The sequence below is a fragment of the Manacus vitellinus genome, unplaced genomic scaffold (genome assembly GCF_001715985.3).
Source record: "Manacus vitellinus isolate BGI_N305 unplaced genomic scaffold, ASM171598v3 scaffold_0_pilon, whole genome shotgun sequence".
In the NCBI taxonomy this organism is placed as follows: Eukaryota; Metazoa; Chordata; class Aves; order Passeriformes; family Pipridae; genus Manacus; species Manacus vitellinus.
In genome coordinates, this window is record NW_021938789.1 from 5,933,599 (window position 1) to 5,955,973 (window position 22,375).

The 22,375-nt window shown below is 41.3% G+C and overlaps 2 protein-coding genes across 4 annotated transcripts in view; both read right to left on the minus strand.

Annotated features, from left to right (window-relative positions):
* The window catches only part of TBC1D14 (TBC1 domain family member 14), a 74,768-nt gene extending 70,284 nt beyond the window's left edge, over positions 1–4,484 (minus strand). Inside the window, exon 1 of the mRNA XM_018089046.2 lies at positions 4,399–4,484. The gene's annotated coding sequence lies outside the window, so the exon portion shown is untranslated. The remainder of the gene's footprint in view (positions 1–4,398) is intronic.
* A 7,181-nt stretch (positions 4,485–11,665) lies between these two features.
* The window catches only part of KIAA0232 (KIAA0232 ortholog), a 57,396-nt gene continuing 46,686 nt past the window's right edge, over positions 11,666–22,375 (minus strand). For all 3 annotated transcript variants that reach the window (XM_018089070.2, XM_018089064.2, XM_018089077.2), the window contains 3 exons: positions 17,281–17,362; positions 15,285–15,382; positions 11,666–14,306 (listed from right to left, as the gene is read on the minus strand). In XM_018089070.2, coding sequence (XP_017944559.1) covers positions 14,127–14,306; positions 15,285–15,382; positions 17,281–17,362 — 360 coding nt within the window. In that variant the 3' untranslated portion in view covers positions 11,666–14,126. The remainder of the gene's footprint in view (positions 14,307–15,284; positions 15,383–17,280; positions 17,363–22,375) is intronic.

Sequence of the window (22,375 nt, forward strand, 5' to 3'; positions counted from 1 at the left end):
CTGCAGTCAGGGACTGTAGTCCTTCATCTGTGCAATACCCATTCACAGTGTCTCCCTGGGGGCTGCCAGTAGGTCAGTTAATCCGAATCCACTGCAAATCTGAGTAACCCTCAAGTGAGGGCTGTCAATAGGAGCTACAGGTTGGATGCACCATCCTTGTGAGCAACTGCGGCCTTCCATAAACCTGGAACCCCATCAGGACTGCTGCCCTGGCTTCCAGAACTACTACAGAACCTTGAAACACTACATGATTATTAGAGTGACATTGCATACATCTTCTCTTCCTATATGAATAGTTAAACTACCTACAGCTCTGCTGAAGTTTGCGATGTAATTACTCCGCAGCAGTTGGCAGAACAAATATGCACATATTGCTTCAGTTTCTTCACTCTGAAACACTCTGGGTTGAGTGTGAAGGATTGAAGAACACTCCTTCCATCTTGCCAACAGATTGCTTTCTAGACAGATTTTTCTCTAGTTCCTGAAGCCTCATCTCCTGCTTCTGGTCTCCTATTCTCTCTCTAGTGTAGCACTAGAGGTGCTACTAAAGGTGACAGTTGTTCTCCAAGAGGTCCTCCCCATATCCTGCTTTTAAAAAACAAGTACGCATATCCCCCAAAACAAAACCCAATTTGTGAAAATTGGTATTTTACAGCAGTTCTAAACCACTGGTTAATGTCACCTAAACCCTGCCAAACATCAGGGTTTGACACACAGTCCGTTCTTGGATCTGAGCTCATCAATACACTTTGGTATTGTGATACTTACAGGCAGGAGGTGAGAGAAAACACACTTCAAACATATTTAACTAGTCCAAACCAAAACATCTTTTTCCACAAATTTTCAGTCATGTGGGATGTTCATGAATCCAACTGAACTTCATATGCTATACTAAATCTTGAACTTCCTACCTAAATGCTATTTGCTAGCTGATATGGCACTCCAGTTCAATCCTCTCCTAAGCACAGAGAAAAGTCAAGGAGAAATAATCCTGGGTATTTCCTCTTTTAGACTTTTCCAGAACTTTGTAGCAGCCAACTATATGCTACCCATACAAATCAATCAACACATAAATTGCCTAATCCTCTGCATAAGCACGGTTTCAAATGTATTGTTTTGACTAAAAAGCTTGTGAAGATGTACACTTTACTTAAAGAGTTGCTATAGCAACTTTTTTTTTTTCCCACATTACCATGGTTTGAAAAGTTTACATCCCCTGCAATTTAAAGTGATGTCTTGAGATAGCTAGCACACCAACTGGGTACATTATGAACTCCCTGTTCACTAAACTAAAATTGCAAGGGCCAGCAAAAAACCAAACAACCCTAAACAGCAATCCTTGAATACAGGCAAAAAACTATACTCAAGAAATCAACTGTGATAGTTGAAGTGTACACATAAGATATAAAAGGGAGCACAAGTTAAATTACTGTTGCATATACTTGGATCTCCTGCTTTCAGACCTCTTGCTTGGATTCACTTGTTCTTCTAATGCAAGTCTGACTGTTTTCTCTTCCTTGTGCTCACCTTATCCCTTCATACACACTTTATTGCTCTTCAAATCCACAGCCCACCCAGCCCCAACATTACTCAAAGTATATGTACACACACACTATGGAACAACATAACCAAGAGTGTAGGTGCTTTATTTATAAGAATGTACACATATAAATGCACCTAAAAAACGCAGTCCAGAAAACAAAGGACAGAAATGTAATCAGTCAGGACCAGCTTTGAAGATGTTTGGGTAAACAGCACAAGCATGTTCCCATAATGAATTCCTCCCCTGACTGCCTTCACTTCTGCTCAATGATTTTCCCAAGTAGCAGCCAGTCCTCAGTTTAATTGCATGGCTCTTGTCGACCAAGCTTACAAATGGTAAGCATTCAAGCAGCCTTGGCAGAGGCAGTAACTACAGCAACTCAAGAGGCCAAACAATCCTGCAAACAAGAGAGTTCAAAAAGAAGTGAAAATAAATTTTCATGCCAGGTACTGAAGGTATTTTAACCTGGATTGGTATTTTTTCAAGCAATAAATTTAACGGGAAGAGATCCTTTAAACAGGGAACCAGCAAACCAGCAGAAGTGTGCAACAGCTACAGCTTGCTGGAGCAAATTATGCAACATCAAGCTACCAAGGTTTTACACAGTTCAGCGAAACTGTGGGAAGCTTTGAAGTGTACCCATCAAGGGCTTTAAATGAAAACTTGAGATGCAATCAGCTGTCAAGAACATACATGAGAACTCCTTGATTCATTTTGCTTTAGGTTGTTGTAGGATTGTTTTTAAGGATGTAGCGAAGTGCTATTTATACTCTTTGTTTTAGCTGCCTCACTGGTAAGTGCAAAATCTGACAATTGATGTCAAATATTCTGTCACGTGCTCCAATGATAAATGATTTATGAAAAGAAGTTATTAATGTAACAATATTGTAGCATTATCATCTGAATAAACACAGCATTATTAAAATATTAGTATAGTAGACTATTGAGAAATAATAAGCAATTTTGTCTGCACAACATTCATAATCCCCATGGTTTATTTCAATATATATTAATCTAAATAAAATTGATATTTGTAAAGTCTTAACACCATGATCTTGTAAAAGTGAATATTCCACAAGCGAGAAAACAGGGGAAAGGGAGTTAGGGAAATACAGGCAAGGTCACACGTTGCAATGAGAGGGCAGGTAGAGATTATTTGCTCATTAACACTTCCAACGTAAGTGCTAAGGGGCACCTGATAAAGACAGTTTTGTAGCCAGGTTTAAAATTAACATCGTGACATAAGGGGCAGCTGAACTGCATAAATCCTAGCCACAGAACACTCAAATGTTTATGTGTAAGCTCAGGAAGAAAAAAATCACTGACGATTCCTAAACGAAAAGAAATTCATTAATTCGTTGAACTGCAAGTGTCAGAACTTCATGGAAACATCAACATACATTAGTCCTGCTTGCAGGCCCTCCCTCCCCCAGGTAAATTCTTCCCTCTGACAGGTGGAGTTTTGATCCGTCTCAGTGCGGCTGTCCATACAGCCTTACATTCCCCAAATTCTGATCACAGCATGCAAGAAGGCATGTTCTGACAATAACCAGAAGCTTTAAAACAGATCTTGGCTCTGCAAATTGCTCAATCAAACAGAGGGAACAAGTCATATTTGATTATAATTCTAAGATCTACAATAAAATGGCTTTTAACCCATGTTGATATAATATTTAAAGAAAGTTAACAGCAATGCCAATCATTAGAGTAAAACAAAACTAGAAAGATGCCAACTCAAGCCCCATTCTTCCAAGTTTGCTGTGAGCTGCAATGCAATTTAGGCAACCAACAAAAGTGAGACAACTGCAAAACAAGCTTTGTATCTTCTTGCCTCACAGGAATGGGAAGAGGAATGATTCATATAAACTGCTCAGTTCTCAAAGAGTTAACATTGCCATTTTTATCACACACCTTGTCTCTTCAACAGTTATCTCTGCCAGCAAAAAAGTTTTTAAGAACGAGGAATTTCTTCAATTACATAGCTGCAACTTTTTTTCCTTCTTAAAGGGAAAATATTTTTTTTGTTAAATCAAAGGTTTATATTCTCCATGCATTTAACAATATTTTTGTTGCATGTACCAAGCAACAAAATGCTATCAAAATGCAGCTGCAGATGACCTCGGTGCACAGGGCCATCAAACCCAGTTTTGTTTATTAAATATTTCTTGGTTCACATTGTTTGTGTTCACGTTCTAACAGTCACGGCATTGCCAAGAGTGACGAACTCCTGAAGCTAGAAAAGTCTGACTTTCAACAAGGTGCGAGATAGAGATATTAAGGCTACATATGTAAGCACTGCCGAAACTTTAAGGGCAAAAAGAAAAGAAACACACTGAGATGTTTTTTTCCTTAGGAGGTCTTTATCTAACTCTCAGCTGATGCTCTTCCGCGAAGCCTGAGCTTTACAAATCTGGCTTCTGAGCGGAGTGCTCGGAGAGCGATCAGAAGTAAACCCTTCACTGCTTTTCCACTGATTTGCTACGTCAGGCCGGCAATACAAACGAGCCACAGTGTTTTTCTAAAGCCTCCGCTCCTGAAGCAGTTTACAGGCTTTTCCTCCCCGCACCATTATTACTGAAAACTCTGAGACCACATTAAATTATCAGCAGCGTCAGGAGAACTTTGGCTCCTGTGATCTGTAGTTTTGTTTGGTCTGTGGGAATTGCCTGGGAGACTTCAACTAGAAGAGAGGCAGGGAGATGAAAGTTTCTTCCTTCTCACGGGTTCAGCCTGACTCGCACTGCGAAGGTTCCCGAGCTGGCGGCCTTCGCTTACAAAACAACCCAAAGAAACTGAAACAAAAACAAAAAAAAACAACCACCCCACGACCAAAGCCTTGAGGAAGCAGCGCTCACCTCCCTCTGCGGTCTGTAACCCACTCGGTGAAGACTCCGAAGGCTCAGCTTTCCTGCTCCTCTTAACTTTTGCTCCTCTTGGCCGCGGCTGGGCAAGGGGCCGCCCAAGTCCCAGCCCGGCCGAGCCCCCCGCAGCCGGGCTGCCCCCCCGCCCCGCTCGCCCCCCGGGCTCTGCCCTCGCAACCAACAGGTGCCACGACACCCCCGCCCCCAGCCGGCTGAGCCGCCGCCCGCCGCACGCAGAGCCCCGCGCAGCCCGATCGCCTCACCGGTAGCGCTTGCCCTCCGCCGTTCTCCTCCTGCTGGCCATGCCCGGACCCCCCGCAGCCGCCGCTGCGGGACTAGAGGCGGCCGGCGGCTGCGGCGGGCGGTATGTCGCTTGCCTCCGGTCCCCGCGGAGCAGCGCCGGGCTCAGCGCGGCTGAGGCGGAGCAGCCGCCGCTGCGCCGGCCGGGCCCCCCTCGGCCCGGCGCGGGGCCTCCCATGGCGACCGCCCCCGCGGCGGAGCGGCGCACACCTGGCTGCGGGACAGGTGCCGGGCTGCTCCGGGGACGCTCCAGCCCCCGCGGCTCGGCTCCTCCCGCCCCGCCGCCGCTCTCCCCCTGCCCGGCACGGCGGGGAAAGCAACCGCCCGCCGGGGGAGGGAACGCCTGCGCGGAGGGGGGCGGGGGGCGGCCGCCGGGCGCCATTTTTGGATCGTTCAGCACCCGCGCGAGGGGCGGCGGTGTTGAGGGTGTCCGCACGACCCCCCCCGGAGCCGGCCGGGAGCGGAGCGGGACTGCGGCTGAGGGCGTCCGAGGACCCCGCGCCCGGGCGAGCCACTCTACTTCTGCCCGGCGGCTGCAGCCCGTCCTGTGTCAGTGCCGGGGGCGGGGGGGGGCCCTGGCGATCCCCGGGGGGAGCAACACTGCGGCCGGGCTCCGCTTGTGTTCCCGCCTGCGTTTAGGAGGAAAACAAACTTCGGTGGGTTTGCAGGTTTGGGCTGCGGAAGGTCTGGGGGCGTCCAGTGCAGGCGTGTCTTTAGCTCTGTGGGACTTTGGCTTTATGCTCTGTAGAACTGTGGCTTTACGCTCTGTAATGCAAAAAGTGGAGGCTTTAGGGTGGTAATTGGCGATTTTTGGATGTGTATCTTTCTTTGCCTTCCGCCTCAGGTGCTCCCCTCGGCCGCTCGCACGGCGGGGCTGTGGTGCACAGCCGGCTCTACGCCCACACTGAAGTCACAGGGGTCAGGAGCGGTCAGCACCTGGCAGGGGCAGAGCTGCCGTGTGTTCCTTATCATCTGTGAAACTCGGGGCTGGGTTTTTTCTGCACACGTCGCATGTTTCGCACCTAGACTTGGTGATGTGTCTCTACAGTGGTGGTAAGATAAAGCGGACACCTGAACCGTCACCTCACACCTCTAGTCTACGCTGAAGCAAATGCAGAAATATCTAACCTTTTGTTAGCGTAATTAGTTTGATACCAAGCAGCGGCAAACCTATGATTATTCAGGCTTTGATGTGGGCAAGTTACATCTGAATAAATTGCGAGAGGCAGAGGGAAACCAAGAAGTACTTGCCACCATGGCCCTATTGCAACCAGTTCCATCCTATCAAGATTACTACACTGAAAACTTAGCAATCAAAAATTATATCTCTGCAGATAGTTTCTGTTGTTTGGATCTGAGACCAGTACTTATTTTGATGTATTTCAAAGATGAGTATCAATATAAAACAATTTAGGATTGGCATTAATTACTCCATATCTTTTTTTGAAAATCACTATCTCTGAAAGATAGCTCTCATGTTACTGTCAAAAGTAGGTAAATAGAACCAAAACAGTTTTGAGGCACTAAAAACTTGTTTATGTGCATAAGTCTTTTGGACCATATACTGTCACTAATTCGTTTTTTAGTATTAATATTTTTCTTCTGTTTTTGAGAGTGGGAATCAATATTTCTATTGGAGCAACCAGAATAATGTATTGTCATCGTGGTATCATTGAACTTGGGTCAGAATTGTTTGGTTTCCAGGGTAAAAAAGAGAATGGAAATACACAGTCATGAGTTCTGTAAGTCTGTAGAATGTCTGCATAGGAAATAACGATACTTCCAACTTCCTAATATAATTTAGGCTGAAGAAACTATTAGAAAAACCTGCTGCTGCAAAAAAAAAAGCAGTAGCAGAGCGTACAGAAACTCACAGAAAATCACAGCCTAGTCAATATAGAAAAATACTCTGCACGTGAGTTTGATGGGAAAGGGTAAATAGTGTTGCTGGTTGTCATGAGATATTCCAAAAGCTGAGGTGTTTTGCATTATCTGTTAGCATCAGTTCTGTTCATGCCACCTCCAAGGTAAGGTAGTTTCTGTCTGCAAATATTGTGTATTCCTCTGTGTGGGTAAAAGCTGAAGGGCTGGCACTGTGACTAAATACAGTGTCACACCACTAGTTCTGATGGAAGTGTGGCATGTGCTAATTATTAAAAGGAAACAGCACAGGTACTGCCAGGTACAGGAAGTATAAATGCATAACAGTGCAAAGGGGACCTTTAGCACCTTTCTTTTGCAGCTGTGCAAAATTTAAAGTCCATCCAGAAGGGCACACTGAGAAATCAAGTAAATCCTCAGAAGTGTGATAAGAAGTTAGTTATGGTGCTTAAGTGTGGTTGTCATCAGTCCTCTACCACTGATTCAGGGTTGGGTAAACCTGCAGAACACTTAACTGTGTAAAAATTCTTGGGATGAAATCCTCATGTTTTGTTCAAGAGTGTCTTACCTGTGGCTATTGTGTAGAAATGAAGCACTACATAGAGCAGCCTCAAACTGGCTACTGATGTTCACTTACTGGGCAAAAAAAAAAATCTACATGGTCTAATAATAGACTGGTGCTACAGAATTTAATTTTTTTTAAAACATGCAATTCCAAAGCTCTGTCATACAGACTCTCATCCATGCCAGCAGAGTTCAATATGGCAGTTTTATGGTTACTGTGCAAGAAAGCATGAAGAGTTTCTGCTCTGTTCTGTCTCAGTGATTTCTCTGGAATATACTACATATGATAAAAGTACCCAAAATAACAGTCCTTCCTCTGCTTCGTTAGAGCTGAGGAACAGAAACACAAGTTTCCATCATATTTCTTATGCCTGTAGATGTGAGAAATCATTCTCTGCTTAGGCTTTCGGTTCTGTTTTTAAGCTTCAGCAATTTTCCAATTGATACAACTTCAAAGTTATTTTTTTAAGAACTAGATGAGAACATCTAGATTGACTTTTCATTCATCACAAGCCAAGTATGATGCAAGCAGCTTTCAGAGCCAGCCAAACTGAGCTTCATTTGAATCTGCTGTGCAGCTCCTGATCCATCTTGAAGACAGTCATTTTCTCTCATAAACTAGAAGACATTTTTTTCCCCAGTTAGCCAAAGATTTGCATATTGTGAAGGTCCAAGAGTTGTGCCTCACTGAACACCAGCTGACCTACGGCTCCTGCCTCCACCTCCCATCACTGTCACTTTAGGCAGTTTTAGCTCCCCCAAGCCAGAGTGCAAGTGTTGCAGTGCTGGATACTGTTACCCTCCGGGCTTTACAGAATTACTGCAGGCACGCTGAAGTACCTAATGCATGTTCTATGGTACAAGAAAAGGGATCAATGAATAAATTCAGCTTTCCACTGTCTTGTAGCAGTAAAAAGGATAATGATTCTATGAAAAAGATCAGTACCTCAGAAGCAAATGGTGATGCTTTTGACAAATGAATTCTTCTCTGTCAGATTCATCACAAATTAATTTTGTTCACATAAAACTAATTTTGTCTGTGTTTGATAGCAGTCCATTTCCTGCACAGCCACCATGTGCACAGGCATTCCTACTAGCAATGGAATGTCTGTGCACCAAGCCATTTTAATAGGTTTGGGATGAATCAGGAACAGCAGGAGAACGTGCCATTTCATTATCCCAAAACACTGCCTCGTCCTATAGGAACTTAGACCTGATAAAGGCTGAGAAAGCCAGGGCTGTAGCTACCATTACTGTTAATGCTTCTGTTACCACTGGTTTTAAGTTTGCCTCCATAAGACAGCAAGAAAATGAAGAGCAGGAAAGGCAGGAAGAGCGTGTGAAGCTTTCCAAGCATGTTTGAATTGATATTACCGAAACCTGATGCTTGACAGGATTGTTTCTATCACTGTCTACAAGCTGTTTAGGAAGGACAAAATGAGTAATAAGGTGAGAAGAAGTAAAACTATACAAACTAAAAATATTACTTCTTGTATAATATCTCAGAATTGCAGAATCCTAAGTGCCCATAAACAATTGCTGACAAAGCCTCCATGGTACCTCTGTTACAGATCTTCACTCATCACTAAATCACACCAGAGAAGGAAACGGGGCTGTTATTATGCACAGCTGCATAATGAAAAGTTGGAGTGCTATAGCAGATTTATTCTCTTAAGTAAGCACAATTTAAATTACATTTCCCAAAGCAAATAGATCTGTTCTATAACAGAAAAGGCATTGGACTCAACATGTGGCAGTTTTCTATTGGAATTCACTAGGGAGAAAAAAAGAAGTACTGAACTAAAAATGAGTTGTTGTCTAGAACTAGTAGCGATGAATGAAACTAAGTAACATTTGTTTGGGGCAGGTAACAGATGCCATTAATGTATCTCCGTGGATCTTCAGTGCTTAAAAGAATCTAATATTTTTGTATTGAATAAAATTACAGGAAAAATGGCAGAAAAATATTTAAAAACCATAAATGACAACTGAGACTTCATGAAGACTTTTTGTCAAATAGATAAGAGTTCCAGAGTCAAACAACTGAGGGCTCAAATCCCATTACAAAGGACAATTAGAAGCCAAACAGCAATGCAAAAATTACAAGTTATGTAAAAAAAAAATGAAAAAGGCAAAATTCTACTGAAAGGGTATTTGGGATATAAAGGATGCTAACAGTCCTTAACATTCATTACTGCATGAATATATGAACTGTGCAAAAATGAAAAATTCAATACCAATTTCTTTCCATATCAGGAAGGGATCAGGGTGGCTCATCATAGCAGGTGGGAATTAATGAGGCAAATTTTGGACAAGAGGCTTAACACGTAAGTTGTACTTTTTTCAAACACAAGTTGGGGATCAAACTGTATGAGTTTGTGTGGGTCATTGCATCATTCCTGACACATTTGTCTAATCTGTCCCTAAAAATCTTCAGCAGTGGAAGTGGTATCCCTTTTTAGGCACTTATGCTTATGTATTTGCTTTCAGTACTGCTGCTGTACTGTACTGCTCTCTGCTTGAACATTTCTGTGGCTACAAACAAGCAAAGCACTGAAATGATTCTGAAAATATGCTCATCTATACTTTTTAACAGGCTTGATTGCCTCCAATGGTTTTAGAAGAAATTCAAGAACTTGAGAGTGCTCAATTCTGTGAGGCAAGGAGAGTTGCTACTTCCTGCTGTGTCTGTTTCCTTGTAGTGAGTAAAAGGTCTGTGCAGAAACGATGGGCAGATAACCCTTCATTAACAACTCCTGAAGTCTTCCTGACAAGCAATTGTAGCAACATTGAATGCCGGTTACTGCTGTTAATAGAAGGAACCCTGCCTTGTACTGAGAGGGAGGTAGAGACTTCCTACTGCCTTTGCACTCTTGGATTAGCTGGGTCCTATGGCTGCAGATACACTACAGTTCCAGACACGGCCGTTCCAGCAGCACCTGCCCTGCGGGAAGGCTGCCAGGTGGGAGGAGGCAGCACCCGCGGCAGCCTCTCAGCACAGCCTCTGTCCTCGGTGTGTTTATAGTGAAGCTGTTACAGATGAAGGAGGGCAGGGAGACCAGTGTTTTGTGTCACTCAGTGGCTTTTTCCCATCAGTGTGCTGACCCACTGCCAGCTCTGTGAGCTGTTTTCCCCTTTCATCCCATTATCATCCCCTTGGAGCAGAGGTACCTCATAAAATTTATAAGCACTTGCACATAATAACACATTTTAGGAGAACCTTGAACAACAGAACAGGAGGCTTACTGTAGGAAGCTAAAATATGTCAGTGAAGTCTCATTTGTCCCAAACTTCTGGAGTCTTGTTGCTACTAGTTCCATGGATCATAAAAGAAAATTATGTGAGATGCTGTACATGAAAGCTAATGACTAATTAATTGGGGATAATACTTAACTATGATGGTCCTGGCAGGGAAATAATGAGCTACTGTCAAGGAATCCTGACTTTCCAGAAGGTGCACTCCCTTCCCATGTATTTTCACATCGGACAGCACCCCTGTGAAGTCCCAGTGTGACGTGCATTTACAGCTGCCCCACTGCTGACAGGTGCACTTGCTCCCTAGGACTATGCAGTGGGGTTTGCACAGCAGAAGCATTGTTTACATTGGAAACTAATTCTTTAAGATATATGGAGTTAATTCAGATACAGCAATTGAAAAGCTTGGCTGATTCTTTTATCAAGCCTGTTCTATAAGCACAATGAAAATATATTCCTTCTGCTGTATTTAAGAAATAATTGAAAATAATTTATGCCTTTAAAAGTTTCAACTACCAAGTTTGAAGCATGCTAGATACTCATGAACAAAAGTATTCACCCAAGGGCCTTACAGAGCAACTCTTTTCCATTATTTCCAATTGTGTATTTGTGGTGTTTTCACTGCACTTCCAGTTCAGCAGAGTCTGAATCATTCTGCACAGAATCCCAGGTCCCTTTGGCTGCAGACCTACAGCACCACAGTGCACCCAGCTCCACCAAGTGAAATGTGAGCTGTTGGGAGTTTTTTTCCTTTCTATGAAAAGAGGAATGAGGAGTGCACTTTCGTGGAATTTACTGACCATTTAATGGCTGAACGCAAGTTGAAAGCAGAAATAAAAGTCTGCTGGTTTAGATCCCCTGCTATATACAAGTTCTTTAACTGTTATGTGTGAAAGGGTCTGGGTTTGTGTGGGTTTAATTTCTTTCTTAAAGAGATTTTGTGTTTTCTAAATGTGAAGTTGTCCTTACAAATTTTTGGAATGAGATTATGATATTTTATGCAGAAATAAGGTGGGGACTAAGCTTATTTTGTCTTGTTTTGTTTTGTTTTGTTTTTTTAAGAACAGATGCAGTGTATTTAATTTTCCTACCTTGTATTGAAAAAGAATAAAAAATAGTTTTAAAAATTACAGCAATGAAAAGGACTCCTAAACTTGGTATCTCATGCTATTTCTCCAGAATGTTTAATGCTTAACTGCCATGTTGTATTTAAGCTATACAATTAGCCAAAGAAAATAAAGACACACACACACCATCCAACTGTCCTTTTATATTTTTATTCGGTGTTAAGTAACTCCACAAGAAAACAAAATCAGTTACTCTGGTGTACGTGAAATCAGAACAATACAACCACTTGAAGCAAAAAGTAGAAACAAATTTCAGCCCAGGAATGGAAAACTGATACTTCAGTGCTATGGATATGCAATGCGCTTCATCCCACAGTGCGGTTCAGCGTACGCCAACCTTTAATGCTTTTGTTGTTGTTGTTGTTGTTGTTGTTGTGTGTTTCTATCCATATAGAAAAACTAAAAACCACACTTCAACTCTCACTGAAAGCCTTAGAGCTTTAGCCATTAAACTATGAAAACAAGTAAAGACAATTTGTTATTGCCCAAGCTCAGTATAGGATTTTATTTTCCCCAAAGGTGCTGGAATCATTACACACCACAATGTAACTACGAGCAACACCTTTGATATTTTGAGCCCTTTCTTACCAAAGAAGCAGCTCAAGCCAGTATTAACTGAGCTGAAGTTTGTGTTTGAAATATGTCCATTTGGTCATTTCCTGTTCTCAAATGAAGTTCTATTCCATTCTTCACTGTAGTGATTTGAAGAATTTGTGTATAAAGTTCTTTTTTTACTTTCATGTTACAGTTAACTAGTTCTCAGTGCAGGTGCTAAACAACCTCTCAAGGAAGCTCCAGAAGAAAGTAAAATATATAAAAATCTATTCAAAGTCTGCAAATAAATTAAGAAAAGAAACTGTAAAGTGTCAAAAGATTTGTTGTATGAATACAAACCCTAAAACATAGTCTAAGAGGAGGACCAAAAGAAAGTCCCCGGGTAAGGGCAACCAAGCCAGTTTTAGTAAGGATCTCACCAAAAGCGTTGCACAAAGACTGGCATGGTTCCCCAACCACATATTTAAATTCTTACACTGTCAACTGAATAAAGGCAACAAAACCCAGTTACTCAGAAAGCATTTCTAGCGCAGAACATATTTCAAAGGCAGTTCAGCTCACATTTCAAACAGCTACGTTTCTTGTGAGGTTTATTGCCTGTCAAAATTAATGGTGAAGCTTTTCAAGTCAGTGTTGGACTCTCTGCACTTCCTGGTGTTCTAGACATGCTGCAATCGTGTAGACTAGTTAGTTGTTGTCATTTTTTAAACTAGGAGTTGGTAAAAACTTAGAATGTTTAGTTTTGCAAATATTGCTCCTCCTGGCTTATACATTTTGCATAATGTGTTAAAAGCACAAGGAGTTGATAGTCTTGTACAGATGCAACTTGACAATGTATTGACTTTCTAAGTTAACAAAATAAAATTTAAAAGCAAGTCACATAAAGCAACAATCACTACTGCAATCACACATGTATGCTGTAAGTCATCACCTTCCCTACCCCCACCCACCACACACAGAACTTGCCCCACACATTCTCTCAGGAACACAAAATGAACTACGAGATTTACTAAATTACAGCCACAACAGCAGCTAACTGCAGCAGCCACAGGATTTCTTTCAAGTGAAGCACTGACCCTTTGCATTTAGAACATTGAACACTCTGAGCATTTTAGAGAGTTTCAGTCATTCAAGCTCAAGTTCAGTTACAGGATGCTTTTGCAGGTTACATGAATGCCTTCATCTGCAACAAGACAACATTCTCATTACTCGTTAACAAAATTCACAACAATCCACACATCACCCCAGTGGTTTATTATTTTTGGTGTTACTTTTTAAACTTCTGCCCCACATTGGCAAGTTGCTAAAAAGGACAAAAAAAAGAAAAAAAGGAAAAAAACCCCACATTGCCTCCATACCTACAAAAAATCCTTGGCTTCTCCAGTTAGCAAAAATACAAACCATGGTATCCTCAGTGTTGGTTTGTGGGAGGGGGGGAATCATAGGATAGAAAACACAGTTTCTGTAAGTCTCTAAAGCACAACCCTGTTGTTCCTACTTCAAAGTTATGAGATTTACTGAATGAAGACTGGACAAGTCATTCATGCTTTTCTCCTGCATTCAGAAAGGCACTGATAGATTACAGTGTTAAGTATTTATCTCCCAGTTCTTAGAGAACAAAGCCTAATGTGCAGAAAGCTGAAGTCTCTGAATAGCAGAAGTAGCTGTAGACACTGCGATGCTAAGAAGATAGTAATAGTGGTAGGGCTACAGTTACGAATGAAAATAACTGCAATTAAGATGCAAAAAAGCAGTGGTACTACTAAGACAAGCACATGCACATCCATTCTTGATTTGACAACACAATCTAGTCTAGTTCAAATAGCCAAGAATTTAACAGTATTTTTTGGGGAAAAAAAATCTTCAACAGGACAGCTGTGTCCTCATCTATAAAATAAGCAAGAAGAGAAAGATAAATACACATCTGAATCCATTAACTGAAGAGGAAACTCAAGTTGTTGTTTTAGAGCTACAGACCCTCAAGAAGGATAGTTTTCCATCTCATGTTACTTTTCAACCATCTTTTCTACTCTGCAGTTTTTACAGTTGAGTTCGAGAAAAAAGCTCCTCCTCACACGGATCAGCCCATTCACTTCCACCTTCTGAAGCTGTGTCTTCAGAGCTGGAGCTATCACTGGAGTAGATCTTCTTCCTGAAGCCATTTGGTTTTGCCTCAGCATTTATATCATCTGCACATCTTGCTTCATAAACAGAAGAAACCTAAGGATTTAAACTGACAGTGTTGATGGGGAACAAAAAAGAACACGCTTGCTTTTCTCTGGGCGGGGAGGTTACGTGGTTTTGTAGTTGTCCAAGAGAGATGCCAAGATTACAGGGCAAGTTCTTCTCTTTCCTAAATTAATCCACTATGCAGAAAGGACTGCAGAACAGCAGGATAAAAAGGTGGGGCTTTTATTATTTTTTCCTATTCCTTAATTTTAGGATTTGCACAAAAAAAGCAAGAGAATCAAAAGCAAACTCAGTTAGGATGTATCTTTATCACAGTTTATGTTAGAAAAATTACTGTAAAAGGTATCTCCCAAACTTGGTAGTAAGTATTAAATAGCAAGAAAACACAGCACAGATCTGACTAAACTTCAAGCAAATGTATTTTCAATACATGTTCAGCTGAATCAGTAAAGCCACAGCAAGCATGCCATAGTGTAAATGTAGTGCTATGATCACTATGAAGTTTAAAGGTGTATCAGTAAATACATGTGAACATGACATTTTTTCCCTACAGAAAAAAAAAAATTGGGTTTTTTTGCTTGTAATGAGGACAGAATTCAGCAAAAATTATCTTTATGCCTTCAGTTACTGGTCCTTTCTGCCCTCACAATGCATATCAGCCCACTCTACGCTTACTTAGTTGAGGAAAAGAAGACTCATGTTTAACACTCCTGACAAGCAAATGCCAAGCATTCCCAAAGGAAACTGGCTTTGCTTATCTACTAGAAGTACAACTATTCGTACAAAGGGTTGTACTCCCCAAAGTACAACACCTTGAGGAATTTTCAGAAGAATGCCCAAGATGCAGAGGAGATTAAAAAACAAAGTAAGGAAAGAAAGGCTTTTGAAGGTTTTTGCAGGAATTTCATTTGAGGTCAGACTGAGAATTGTGATGAAAGAAAAGATGCAGTAGCCCACCCTTATAAAATAAGCAAAAAACTTCCTCCCCCAAACCAATGACAAACTTACCATATTAAAATCTAAAAGATGTTCATCATCATTGGATATTTCCTTTACATCTGCAAGTTCTCCTACACCATTCTCTCCCTTGGCATTTGTATAGCACTCTTACATTGTGTTTGTGGGGGTGTTTCAGAGGAAAAGGAAGAAAAAACAGAATTGAGGAACACTGTTATTTACATTTAGCCAAAATGAAAGCATCCAGAGACGTATTCTTGAAATTCATACTCTAGCCCTCTGTGCTTGTGGGGGATTTTACGGTCTGACACCCTTACAGAGATAAGCATAATACCTTATGGAAGCTTCATCAAATCCTACCTGGATAACGAAATAATAAAAGAGGAAGCTACCTAGTTAATGAAAACATCTAAAATACTAAAGTATAAAGAGCAAGAATTACTTTCTTATCATAAATGCTTCAGTGCATTTTTCAATTCTGATGCTGCACGGTGTTCCAGATCATTCCTATTTCTATCCCCATACAGTACAGACTGCAACTGCAGCCTGATCCTCACTGAAGCTCAAAAAAACCCCCAGTTGATGTGAATGGCTGTGGTTTCTAATTACCAGAGTAAACTTCTATATAGAATATCAACACATCATATAGATACACATGGATCACATGCATCAATATCCATTTATAAAAAACACCCATACGGAAAAACTGGAAACAGTTTGCGAAAGAACAACATCAGCTCTGAGGACAAAGTTCCTTGTTTAAAAAGTCTCGTTTAAAAGCCGAGTCTGGAAGAGCGACCCTCGGGGCTGCCGAACCTCACGGACACTGCCCCGCCCCAGCAGGTTCCGCCCGCGGCCGCGCTCCCCCCCCGCAGTTACGGGCCTTCCCCGCCAGGGGTCAGCACGAGCCGCTCCCGGCGCCGGGAGCCGCGGGAGACACCGGGAACAACCCACGGCTCTGCCGCAGGACACCGAACACCCACCCCCGCTTTGTAAAGACATTGCGAACATGGGAGGTTCTGTGACCAGTCCTGCACGCATCAGCCTGTCTTTCATTGTGCACATTTCTATAGTTGGGAGCAAAGTAAGTTAAGATGTTCTTGAAAGTAACCCAAACTGTCCTGAACACCCAAGTAAGGGAGTTTTGGCACCGAGAATACGGTTCAGTTGCATTCCTAAAGTAGTTCAGTATCAACCACTGGCTAATCTACTTCCAGATTATTAAGGAACCAGGTCTCAGATCAAATCTTTCTTGCCCTGAACCTCTACCGACAGAAAGCACCAGAGAGCCTATCAATTCAGGATACAAAATGTTCTGGTTTAGCTTCTTGCCGTCTCCCAGGAAAGGTGAACTGGTATGCAGGCAAAAAACCCTGCTTGGATTCTTGCCTGTCCACTGAAAACCTTGGCTGAGTCAGCTGTCAGATACTCCAGATTCCTGGGGGTTCTGGAAGCACACCTGCTTCTGCTCACGAGCAGCCTGCCTATCAGGAGTGGACTTGCTCTCGTGTGGCACAGAAAAATTCCCAGCCTGTCAGTGTGAATGAAGGGAGTGGCCAAGTGGCAAATCCCTCTCCTTCCCAGTCTGAGAGAGATTCCACACATTCACTGAACAACTGGCATGTTATTTATGCAAACCCATAAAAGGTAATCATCATGTTTTCACATTCTTATAAAATTACCTACCAAGTAAGGATTTTCTCAGGATGAAACATTAAGAAACGTAATAAAGTATTTTCAGAGTTTTCTGTTTACTTAATTGCAGGCTCTGGAATTAAGTAAACTTGCATAAATATTAAGACTACTTTAAAACCACTTTCTTTTGAAACCAATTTAGAATCATGCTAGAGATCTACTACAAGTGCAATTGAAGCATCCCAGTTCTCTCTCTGATAAGAGAACTGATTGTGGAAGCTTACTGGTGTGGGTTTTTTATATCTAGACATTAGTTCCAATTCATCTGCAGCAATTCCAGTCCATAACAAGGAGTATTTTGCTCTAACACAGGTGCAACAGCAAGTTAGTTCTAAGAGGCAGAGGTGCTTACCTTCACACTGTGATGCAGGAAAAAGGGGAGAATAGAGCGCCTTTTCCCACCAGCATTGCTTTTCCTGGCTGCCACTCATTCTCTGCAGATTAGTATTCAATATAGGAAAGTGTTTAGACAATAATCACACTTCATTATGCCATAAATAATATACTTACATGTAAAGGAGGAAACCCTGATATTACAACTAATTTGCTAGATCTTACAGGTCACACTGCTCAATTTCTAATCCTAATGGGAAATGACTGTCCAACTACAGCAGAACATCCATTCTCTGAACTCTTACAGCCAATATGAACCATGCTGGGGCTCAGACTTTGCCATACAGAGTTGTACAAATCCAGAACAAAAAAAATTAATTCCAGCCCTACATTTTACAATCTACAGAGAGATGGAGGCATAGTGAAACATTAGTCAATATGGTGGATAGTTAGTGTAAAACGAAACAGAAAAGAAAGAAAAAAGAGCGGCAAAATTTCTAATGTTAAAAGTCTGGAAGGGTGAATCAGCAGTACCAATACCCAATGGGATAACAGAAAATTAAACTAGAGAATTATGTGCCAATATGAGGGAAAAAAGTGGTTATAAGGATGATCAATAATTTGTCTTTATGCTAGAAATAATCAATTTACTAAGAATACCAAAATACTTCCTCTCTCCTCTATATTTTAATGCTAATTGAAGTTTACCAGAGCCCTTTCCTTATGACATTAATGGACACGGCTAAAATACCAAGGGTTTGTCACAACAGACATGTCCCCAGTTTTATGGCTGCACTGAGGTAACCCCGTTAACCTTCAAAAGATGAGCCAGCTTGTAACATCCTCTATAGATATTAGACAGAATGATTAAAAAACCAAACTACAGTGCAATCACCTACAACAAACATTAACAAATGAGCTTCAACACTGACTTTCTACCCAGCTTCCTCCTCTGTAAGCCTGAGAACATTTAAGCATGGAAAATTAATGAACCTCCTTTTGTTCCTCCTTACACTACTGTAGACTAAACATCTATTCCTTAAAACACTTATTCCTTAATAAAGAGAAGTTCCTCTCACACCAAAGGAGCAACTCAAGAGTGCTGTATCCACACACATGTACCAGATTCAACTTATTTTTTCTCATGAAATTGTGCTGGTTTCCTCTCATAAGACCGAGGAACAGTCCTTTTGGAACCACTCTCCAAAAATTCAAACTCCAATTCTAGAAAAGGGAGTTCTTAGAAAGTTAAACCACAGGTTGGTGTCTTTTTCAACATTACCCAAAAAAAAAAAAAAAAAAGGAGAGGAAAAAAAAGAAAGCTCAAGGGTATTTGAAGCAGGGCTTAATAAGAAATATGTGCATTTACAAATAAATTCAATCATGGAAGCCTCACTCTGTGCTGACTGTAGATAGAGGTGTCTAAACTCCATGGGCACAATGCTTTATTAACTTCAAAGCCTCTTCCATCGCTGCTGTCACACCTGCACAGGGGATAAGCTGGATGAACCACAGCAGGTGACAAGCAAAGCCAGCTGGAGGCTGGCAGGGGACAACGAGCTGCAGTGGACTCCCTGGGCTAAGGCACCTTTGGAACCCATGCATGTGCTGCAGGATGGCTCGGGGAGTGAGCTGACACTTCTGTGCTTCCCTCAGAGCCTCAGTGCCTGCAGAGCAGGAGGAGGTCAGACAGGTCCCAGCTTGGAGCAGAGGCAGCCTGGCAGGACTTCACTCCGAGCTCAGACCCAGCCCTCTGCCCTCACATCGGCCCTCATGCTGGGTGTTATTTCTAAACCAGCATTACTGTCAGGTGTGTGAAGCAAAAGGACAGATGTGTAAAGACTGGCTCCATACTAAAGCCATTTGGGGGTTTAGTTTGGGAGTGGACGAAGGGCAGTAGCTGATATCCATTTTATATGTTTACTGAAGAAAACAATTTTTTTCCTATGGATGTTTAAATGTTTACTATAACTGCCCAGTCTGTCATCATAACAATTTTTGTGAATTGAAGAAACACTCCCAATCAGTAAATACAAAACACCAACTCTAGAATACTACCATGAGTCTACCCTCCTTTGTTGGCAATCTTTCCCGTTTGAAACAGCATTTTCAATTTTATATCTCCTCCTCCTCTCTCACACACATACTCACATACACTTCCAGTGTTTTATGAAAAGTTTTACTGAATTGGTCAGATACCCACCTAAATAGCTTTTATTCACAATGGTTCTGGTATTAGAAATTGCAACTAGAAGTCTCTCCTCTCTGAAACTATTCGTATTTATTTTACTTTATTCTTAAGCAGAACTCAAAGACAGCAAGGCAAACCAACTGCAATGCTGTTCCACTCCAGTCTTGCTGCAGGTGAGAGAGAACACTGATAGGTTTCCCTTCTTGTTTTACAGGTAGGCATAGGGTAACTGAGGCTTCTCCTAGAGACTCTGGTTGAGGCAATGTAAAATGACTTCAGGACCTCAGCATTCACAAGCACAAACACTACTGTAACGTTACAGCAATGCAAGATTCTCCTGCCCCAAGTCTTGGCTGATTTAAACCACTATCTGTGAGCTTTCTGTAGATTTGAGTCTGAACTGCACAGTTACATGCAGAAACTAAAACTCCAATTCTGCTTCTGGTCCTATCACCTTTCCCACCCCAAAAGCTAAGCTAACCTAACAGCAGAAAAAACAAATTTAATGTTTGCTATTGTCTAAAGTTTGAAAGGGTAAAATAGTTTCAAAACTTTAAATAGTAAATACTAAATAGTATGTCTTTCATTGGCCTCTACTGCACATTTGTTCCTCGTAACATCACTCTATGTCTGCTTTCTCAAATGAGCCTTCCCAAGAACTTTATACAACAGCAGGGCTGTCCACTTAAGTCTTTCATCCAAAACTTCATGTGAAACCTCTGGTATACAAAAGAACAATTATTCCTTGCAAACATCAGTAAAAATATTTTCTAAAGGAACAAAAGCAAATATTATGTTTTTTTCAACTAAAAAAGGAAATTTTAGTGCAGCTAATGCGAAGGAGGGAGTTTGTGAGCTTAAGTGGGTAACAACCATTTTAAAAAGTGTATTGGATCTCCAGCATAACAATGGAAAAGCAATTCACTACCTTAAGGATACATCTGAATAAAATGCAAAACCAATGGAGAAGTGAAAGATGTTTCCTGCACTGTGAATGCCATTTCCTACAGCTCACGACATTTTTCCTCACTTCGTCCATTCACACACACTGTTGAAATGAGGGAGCCCAGGAAAATTCCTGTTCTACACACTTTTATTGTATTGCTGCTTTCTTGGCAAGACTGCTATGGACAGCATCATGAGACTGATTAACTGATGAAGCAGCACTGCAAGAATGCAGCAGGATATCATAGCATATTGATCTGGGCACAAGGACAAGCACTTTGGTGAACACACCTCAGCCTGGGAGCTGGGCTGGCCAGAACACCCAGTTAGGTGCATTTTTCTCTTTTGCTCATTTTGTTTGTGTAAAGTGTTCCATGCTCACTACAGCCAGTATCCAACACCACTGTGTTTAACTGGGAACAGCAGGCAGCCTGATAAACAGCACATTTCAGTGGAACTGTGTGTTTGCTGGCAGAGCTGAAATGTAACTGAAGTTTCTGTATGACAGGACACTAAGACAACTCTTAGGAATATCTTTGACAAGGGCATTTGGGCAGGTGAGGAAACTGTGACGACTAAAGTTGGGAAAGACCAGATCTAGGAGTATGAAAGCAGTTACTCACAGGAAAAGTCCCAGCCATAAGGTAAAATAATAAAGCTGGTACTGCCGTGTATGAGGTTTGGTTACCTGAATGCTAAATGCACAGACGGAAAAGCTACAGAAAAAAGGTAGGAGAACTTTGGAGGGGGGCAGGAGGTTGAGGTTTTTCCCCTCTCTCCTTATGATTACAGACGTATTTGATAAAAAAGAAAAACACCCCTTATTTTATTTATATTTTGTCATAAATATATATTTTTAAATATTTTTCCTCAGATAAGAGCTTGATTGCTCATACTTTATTAGCAATTTACGTTATTATTTTTTCTTGGCAGAAAATAATAGTTTTATTTTGCAACATCACAAATTTCTAAAGGAGCATTTATGAATATGCAATATGGTTTTTTCTCCACCAAGAAGCGGTACAGCTTGTGCTTAACAATTTAAATCTTATTTCATCAACAATCTGCATAGGGAGAAATATTAGTATTTTTTTAACTATTCCTTAACTAACAATTTTGTATGAGGCAGGAATAATTTTTTTTTATTTCCTTGATTCCATCAGAAGTTTTCCCCTACAGTTACAGACAAACGTCCAGAGCAAGTTCATACAGCAGCTTAGTCATTTGCCAGTCAGAAAAAATACACTGGTCAGAACTTTGTTCTTCAAGCAAAATTTATGCAAAGCATCTTCTCAGAGCTGGGATCTAGAGCTGTAAAGACCATCTGCTGAAGGTCTTGAAAAAAGGGCACTTTCATTATTTCACAGAAAAGTTTAATTAAATTTTACATCTACCCATGTAAATAGCTGTTATTTTTGATCTAAATTGGTATGCCTTTCAGGATAGGCTATTTGTGCTTTGGATACTAATTTGGAAACACCATCACAGAGTATTTGTACTCCTTCAGGATGCATGCTGACAAGAGTCATGGCCGTGACAAGAGGTTTGCAGAATGTGAACACAATAAGCACTAAAGCCTCAGTATGGTCTGAATGAATATTATCAGAAGTGTTACAATTGACAGTTTCATAACCAAGAACAGAGAAAGTCATATTAATCTGGAAGTACAGATTTCTTGTTGCTCTGCAACCCCTTACTATCAGGAAGAATACAAGAAACACATAATTTAGAAGTCAAAGCAGCAATGAACCCAATTGAATCCCATTCCAAAAGATCAGATGCTAATTTTAGTTCAGCCACTCAGTGAAGATACACTTGGCTCAAGTAGCTGATCACAAATAAAGAAGGGGACCTGAGTCTGGATTTTATGTTCTTAAAACCTATTTGGCAGTAACCTAATTGCTGAATTTCACTGAAAATACATGAGCAAGGGACCTATGAGATAATCTAGTCTCTGTTCCTGCAGAAAGCTGGAGTC